The sequence below is a fragment of the Pygoscelis adeliae genome, unplaced genomic scaffold, assembly GCF_000699105.1.
Source record: "Pygoscelis adeliae isolate BGI_AS28 unplaced genomic scaffold, ASM69910v1 Scaffold130, whole genome shotgun sequence".
Taxonomy (NCBI): Eukaryota; Metazoa; Chordata; class Aves; order Sphenisciformes; family Spheniscidae; genus Pygoscelis; species Pygoscelis adeliae.
The window spans coordinates 2,176,767-2,184,035 of NW_008824031.1; the positions used below are offsets into that span (position 1 = coordinate 2,176,767).

The 7,269-nt window shown below is 38.9% G+C and overlaps 1 protein-coding gene across 1 annotated transcript in view; it reads right to left on the bottom strand.

The window, feature by feature from the left end:
* TDRD9 (tudor domain containing 9) overlaps positions 1-729 on the bottom strand; it is a 68,024-nt gene extending 67,295 nt beyond the window's left edge. Inside the window, exon 1 of the mRNA XM_009328344.1 lies at positions 641-729. Within this exon, the coding sequence (XP_009326619.1) occupies positions 641-729 (89 nt within the window). The remainder of the gene's footprint in view (positions 1-640) is intronic.
* Between the last annotated feature and the right edge of the window lie 6,540 nt (positions 730-7,269).

The following is a 7,269-nucleotide window of genomic DNA, read 5'->3' on the forward strand; positions in this document are numbered from 1 at the left end:
CAGGTTGCCCAGAGAGGTGGTGGATGCCCCATCCCTAGAAACATTCAAGGTCAGGTTGGAGGGGGCTCTGAGCAACCTGATCTAGTTGAAGATGTCCCTGCCCACGGCAGGGGGGTTGGACTAGATGACCTTTAGAGGTCCCTTCCAACCCAAACTATTCTATGATTCTATGATCTTTGAGACATTTTATAAAAGGATACTGTTGCAGAAGTATCTGTTTCTTGGCCCAAATAATAAGCAACACTGACTCCAAAAACAATTAAGCTGAAAACAACAAGAGATTTTTAACACGGCACTGTGTCACATAGCTCTCATCATAGAGTAATTCACAATATCTTAATGCCACAGAGCACCCACTTTCTCTGACAAGGCAAACTATGTCAGCTTGGCTCTGCTACAAACAGATCAGTCATTATTTCCTCCTACAGGAAACACCCAATATTTATCACCTACTGCTGCCAACAAGCCAAGAAATGGCTTCTTATCCTATTTTAACAATATTTTAGGCATAGAGCTAAGGCAATTTTTCCCTGGATCTCAAGTATCTCTTAACACAGGGTTCAACAGGATTGCATGCATCTGCACCATCGCTACGTGAGCAACAGCTGCCTACTTTCAGCAAGCAGATTACAACACTTACCACCCTAACTGTTCTGAAATAGCTGGGATAGGGAACACTCCATGGTAAGCCTGAATCCAAGGTACAATTCGGAAGGTCATATACTTCATGTCAGACCACTTGTTAAGTAGGTTATTGCACTGAATGTTTATTAAACACAAGTAAAACCCAAAAATACAATGAAGGTATCAAAGTCAAGCATTCAGTAGTTGAAAATAACATAAGCTTGGCCGCACAACCTCAATTCAGCAGCATTGTTTGCACATACTGTACAGATTTTAGTGATATAACCAGTTATTTTTCATTTCCATAAGACTGCAGCCTCACCGAGTGCACTGTACACACATCTTCTGACAACAAAACCTGATTATGCAGAAAATACCACCTGTCCTTCAGTCCTCCACAAGAAAAAAAAGCTGTCTGATTAAGACAGTAAATGCTGCATGGAGGAACAGGTATTACTCGACGGTCAAAGCCCTGAGCAACAGCAAGCAAATCACTTCAACAAAAAACTTCCACTGAGGGGTAGGGACTAAGGGTGAGAAAAGTAGGACTGTGTTCCTCACTTGCTGTAAAGACCTTGCAGAAGCATCAGTATTTAAGCAGTAGCTGAAGTCAGATAAGAAACAGTTTTATACAATACCAGATATATTCAACTACATGCTCCTGGAGATGGAGTATTAAGTATTTCAAAATGGACTCACAGAAGTATATGTGTGCTTTTGACCTTTGCCTGTACAGCTCCAGGAAAACGAGGACAGTATGACCTCCGTGATTTGTGAGAATACATTAATTGTTTTTTGTTTGGGTATTTTCTTTCAGAAATTAGGTTTTCTGTCTTCAGAAAACAGCATGCAGTAAATAAACCTCAGGCTACACAATGAGTAAAGAAAAATATTTAATAGCCAGTCATTAAGAACAAACATTGCTCACTTGATGCACTGTATCAGGCTACAGTCTTGGAGAAAATCATATGCAATTGGAAAACTGCATATGGGCATACAAAATGAACAAACAACCTTCATTACATTATTTCTCAATGTTCTTATGCTGAACTTTGCAGCTTTAATAAAATAAAAAGCTTACAGAATAACGTTTTTAAGCAAAATGAAAAAAATAATCATTATGAAGCCCTCTGGCGCTCTCCTAAGTCATCAGAATGATACAATCCTTTCAAGTAATCATCGATAAGCCATCAGTAGGAGGTATCATCCTATATATACCTGGACAAACAGAAAGGGATGGAACGTTTTTCTAATGAGCTTCAACAAACACTTGCTGACAGCAGAAGAATTACAAGATTCAGAAAATTCAAATCCATTCCAGGCTAGGAAAGGACAACACTAATGAAGGGACTTTTCTGGATTCAACTTACGAAGCATGTGTCTGTCCGAGACACCAGTGATCTCTTCCTCATTTCTATTCCCTCTGACACAGTGAAAACCCACATTTCAGTACACCTGCTCTGTTACAGCATATATTCCTTAGGCTTTCTAGATTCCAGCCTCGGCACTCACCCACTTTTAGACTCCCTGGGTCTTTCGATCCCCCAAATACATTACAACATTGGCAAACAACAACTTTTCAGCTGCATATATGAAACACATTCAGAATTTTACCAAATTAAGAGGCAGTAAAAAGCATTTTTTGACTCTAACACAATTACTGAAAATTTGAAGTCATCAATTTAAGGAAATGCAGGAGACTTTAGATGTTCTGGGTTTTTTTCCCTTCCCCCTCATTTAAAAAAAAAGGTGAGTCTGATCTTATTCAAATCAAAAGCATGCTTCATCCTCAAAAGCAGCCAGATTTCTGTGGCTGAACCTGCAAACGTATGACATTATGTCCACCCTAAGTGGACAAAGGCAGACAAAATTATAAAGCACTGAGAACACGATCAATCAGTAATGTCACTCGACAACAAGTAACTCTTGATATGTCCTAGCATGTGTAGAATGTAACACGTCAGCTGCCTATGAAGGTGTACACGTCTCAAGACATACCTCTTTTGGAAAACACTCTCAGAAGTAGCAGACGTGGGAACTTCGAGCCTGACAAGCGGTGGCCAGTAGGAGGCTTTCTATACAGGCAAAAAGGCAGTACACAGCGTGCCTCTTTTTGGAAGAGAATTAACGCTGTTTCTTATGAGGTAATGGGATACTTTCTTTATTCCTTACCATGTGGTTTAACTACTATAACATTTTTCTGAAGTGTGACTGATCTTGGCACACATGACTACTTAAACTAATTTTGAGCATTTGACTGGGACAAAATCTTTTTAAGTATTTCTTATTTGGGTTTAAAGGAAAATTCAGTGTCATAAACACAAAATTAAATACAGCTGCCACTTCAGGGGAATTACTAGAAGGGAAACACAATTTAACACCAAATTGTTGACACATCCAATTGGAAATCCTCTCAAACACACCAAGGGTGCCTTTCTTTAAATAAATTCAGCTAGAGAAAGGTCTTCCTTTTCTTCAAGCTACAGAATGACCTCTAATAAGGCAACAAGGCCATCATAACAGGGTACACTCCATAAATTTTTGTATTTGAGCATGTGAAATATTAACCAAAGCATATTTGCATACACTTAGTTATCAAAAATAGAATCAATTGCCCAATCTCAACCATAACTGTGACAGGTAATTTATCTGGCTCTTTTCAGTGACATATACTACAATGCCAATGCATACACTGAACACAGTTAATGTCTCTAGGAGCAATGTTTTTAAAAAAGCCTTATTAAATGAACAGATACATGCAGTCTTACTCCCTGAAAAAATAACGCTGCTTATGCAGCAAACCTGATGAATATTTTCTTTATACAAAGTATATAACAAAATTCCAAGGGTTAAGATGCTTGCTTATCCAATTTCAGATAATTTTCTATTAACTATTTAATTTTGGGGTAGAAGCTCCTATTCAAGGCCATATAACTTCAAGAACATTTCCATCTTAGAGACAAACAACTGAGAAATCGAAGTGTTCTAAGGCTATGTTTTTAAAAATTCTTATAGATGTACTTTTTGCTTATCTATGTTCTGCCTCATTTGACACAAAAAATCCCTGTTCACGTGGTACTGGGAGTTGAACATAAAACTAGTGTCACTCATTTCACAGATCACAAGAGAAGGACTGCCCTAAGTCATGGCTTCTATCACACACGCAAGCTGTCCACCTACTTAGAGATCTTTGGCAGGGAATCACTTGAAAAAACACTTAGCCTTAGAGCATACAGAGCAATATTTTGCTGTACAATTTTAGTATGATATATACAGCAGACTGTTTCAAAGCCTCTTTTCTGAAACTAAAATAATGTGACACTTTACATAACTGAACATTTGCCATGACAGTAAATAACCTTCCACTGGGTTTACTGAAGGACATACTAAAAATTACTTTCCTTTTAACTGGCCGTTGGCTTTCCATGCTTTTAGAAGACTGGTCTTACCTGCAAAAATACACTAACTTTAAAGAAATAATGTACTGTCATTCAAACACCATAATGTTTCAGTCACAAAAACAGAAGATTATTAATAGAATTCAGAATAAGTGAAAACTATTAAATACTAAAATACACACTTTACAAAGTGGTTTACAGATTATTTTAAGAATCAATGAGGTGCATGCTTTTTTCCACTCAAGAAAGCTGTTCTAAAAAGGTAATTAGCTAGATATAGTGATAAAGTCTTCATATATAGGCATCTTAAAGGCTTGCAATGCTCTTCCTCACAGCAGTTATTCAGAGCTTCTGTTTTAAAACCTTAACTAGCTGGGGAGAGGGAGAGAGAGGGGGAGCACACAAACTACTTTGCAAAATCCTGAAAAACTCAAATGCAAACATTTGGATTTGGATAGACTATATAAACTCAACATCTCAGAAATATTTCTTCTATGTCAAACTAACAGCTCTGTATGACCTTCCATATTCCACGTTACCCACAGCTAAAATCCAAGAAAAATAACAACCACAATGCCAGGATGAAAGAGCCCAAATCCTCAAATTTACTGTCTACTGCTCTGGGATGTTATGCCAGTGGGGGAAGCTGGTATGAACTGCAGGGCTTCAAAGAACTGGACTCTTCTTGGAGATGAACTGTTGATGAGCTCCTCTTTCTGCAGCCATAGCTCAAATAGGCATGTTTGGAAGAAGGCAGCTATTACCTGTGACAGATGGTGACAAGCCGCACAGCAACTACCTCTCTACCGCACATGGAACAGTTAATTTTGTAAATTAATGTTGTTATGATTAGTTATGAATTAGAAGTTCAATGAGTGTTAATATTTATTAACTTAAATCAAAAGCACAGTTCCTCTATCAAGCACTGTTTCTGATCCTTTAGCAACATTCACAAAACATCTACACTCCTTAAGCCTTCAAAATCCATCCCTTCCCTCTAACTACAAAGGCATGGAACTTGGCCAAATAGCAAAAAAAAAAAAAAAAAAAAAATCATCCCCGTAACAAGAAAATTAAAATAAAAGCATTTGGTTATCAACTTGGTAAAACCCAGCTTAAATAAATCTCTGAATAAAATACGATGCAAGCAAGAGACTGTGCTGAATTAAAAAAATGTCCGTGAAGACTAGTATCAAATGCAAGATCCCCTCAATTTCAAACTGATGCCTGTAATTCCCCTGCCTATTAGTGAGGTGTCACCAGCACTAGAGACATAAATGCTACAGACAGTCCAACTGGAAGAAACCAGCTTCAAACATGTCCTGATTCTATTCATCAGAGCAACAGAAGTACAATGATAGCTTACAAAATTTTCTGTCAGTTAACACTGTTAAAAGAGAATTATTACTGTTGTTGGCTGTCACAGCAAAGGACCAAACAAGGAGTCTTACCAAGAGGCCTCTTGTGTATGCTCATGGCAAGTTCTGTTCGTAGTTGTTAAAAAGCGAAAACAGTAGTCAAACGCTGTCTGAAGCAATCAGAGGAGGTAGACTCACCATCTGTCTGCAGCCTGAAACAGCTACAGAGAGTTGTTCTGTCAAATCAAAAGAAAAATGCACTGCAAAGTTGATCATTAAATCCAAAGAGCAGGGCTGCATTTATAAATGGAAACTAATCATCCGACCTGCTAGCTACGGATAGTTACAAAAATGAAATCTCGCTTTTCTCAGATGACTGGTAGCATTGGTAACCTTCCTATGTAACTATTCTGGGCCTGGCTGGGATAGAGTTTATTTTCTTCATAGCAGCTCTATGATGCCGTGTTTCAGATTTGTGACCAAAACAATACTCCTAACACACAAATGTTTTAGTTATTGCTGAACATGTTTGCACAGCATCAAGGCCTTCTCTGTTTCTCACACTGCCCCCCCAGTGAATAGACTGGGGGGTGCAGAAGAGGTTGGGAGGGGACACAACCAGGTAGATAACCCAAACTAACCAAAGAGATATTCCATGCCATATAACATCATGCTCAGCAATAAAAAGGGAAAAGAGGGGGGTTTCAGTTAGGTTTGCTTTCTATTGCTTGGGAACTGGCTGGACATTGGTCTACCCGTGGGAGGCGGTGTGTGACTGCCATTGCATCACTTGTTTTGTTTTCTTTCTCTCTTCTTCCACTTCTTCACTTACTAAACAGTTTTTATCTCGACCCCAAGTTTTCTTGCTTTTACTCTTCCATTCCTCTTCCCTCATCCCACTGGGGGTGGGCAGGGAGTAAGCGAGGAGCTCTGTGGTGCTTAGCTGCCTACTGGGCTTAACCAACAACAAGTATCAGCCCTTCACACAAAATCTGAGGCAGCAAACCGTAGTATGTGACTATATTACCCACAGATGCTAACAAAGAAATACAGAACATATACCACTATGCTGATGTGTTGAAATGTTAACTAGCTAGCAATTGTTATGACCTGCTATCAACACTTTTGGTCAAGTAAGAATTATGATAATTTCTTGGTGTGTTATTATGAGTCTTATTCATAAAGAGAGATATACTTCTTGCCTCTTTCAAACGCAAGAGTCAGTAGCATCACAGATGGTACAGATGCCAAAAAGTCTTCCAAAGTAAAGAATAAGAAGCTTCCCCTCCACCTATTCGCACCATTTGTCACTTTGTTGCTCACATGAGTGCAATACTTGGTTAAATGGAAGCGTTTTTGAACGGTTGGTTTCATTTTTACCTAGAATCACTTCAGTGGGGCAGTTCAAAAGCACAGCCCCATGGCACAACAAGACAGGAGAGCTAACTGCTGTGCAGCACCAACAACTTCCCAAACTGGCTTTCTGTCAAAAAAAAGTGTGTTGTCCAACAGCACACTCAGTCAGCTCAAAGAAGTATTGAATTTGTAGTTCTTACAGATAGGCATAGTAGCAGCTCCAAGTTTAACTAGACTTTTTTATTATAGAACCTGGTTGTCAGTTTAGGAAGCTCCTTTCTATATGTGATGTTAAGACACATATAGACCACGCGTTGTTTAACGAGTTGTTAAACATTGGAACAGGCTGCCCAGGGAAGTGGTTGAGTCACCATCCCTGGAGGTATTTAAAAGACGGGTAGATGAGGCGCTTAGGGACATGGTTTAGTGGGCATGGTGGTGTTGGGTTGACGGTTGGACTCGACGATCTTAGAGGTCTCTTCCAACCTTAATGATTCTATGATTCTATATGTTAAGACTAAAGCCTTCCTGTT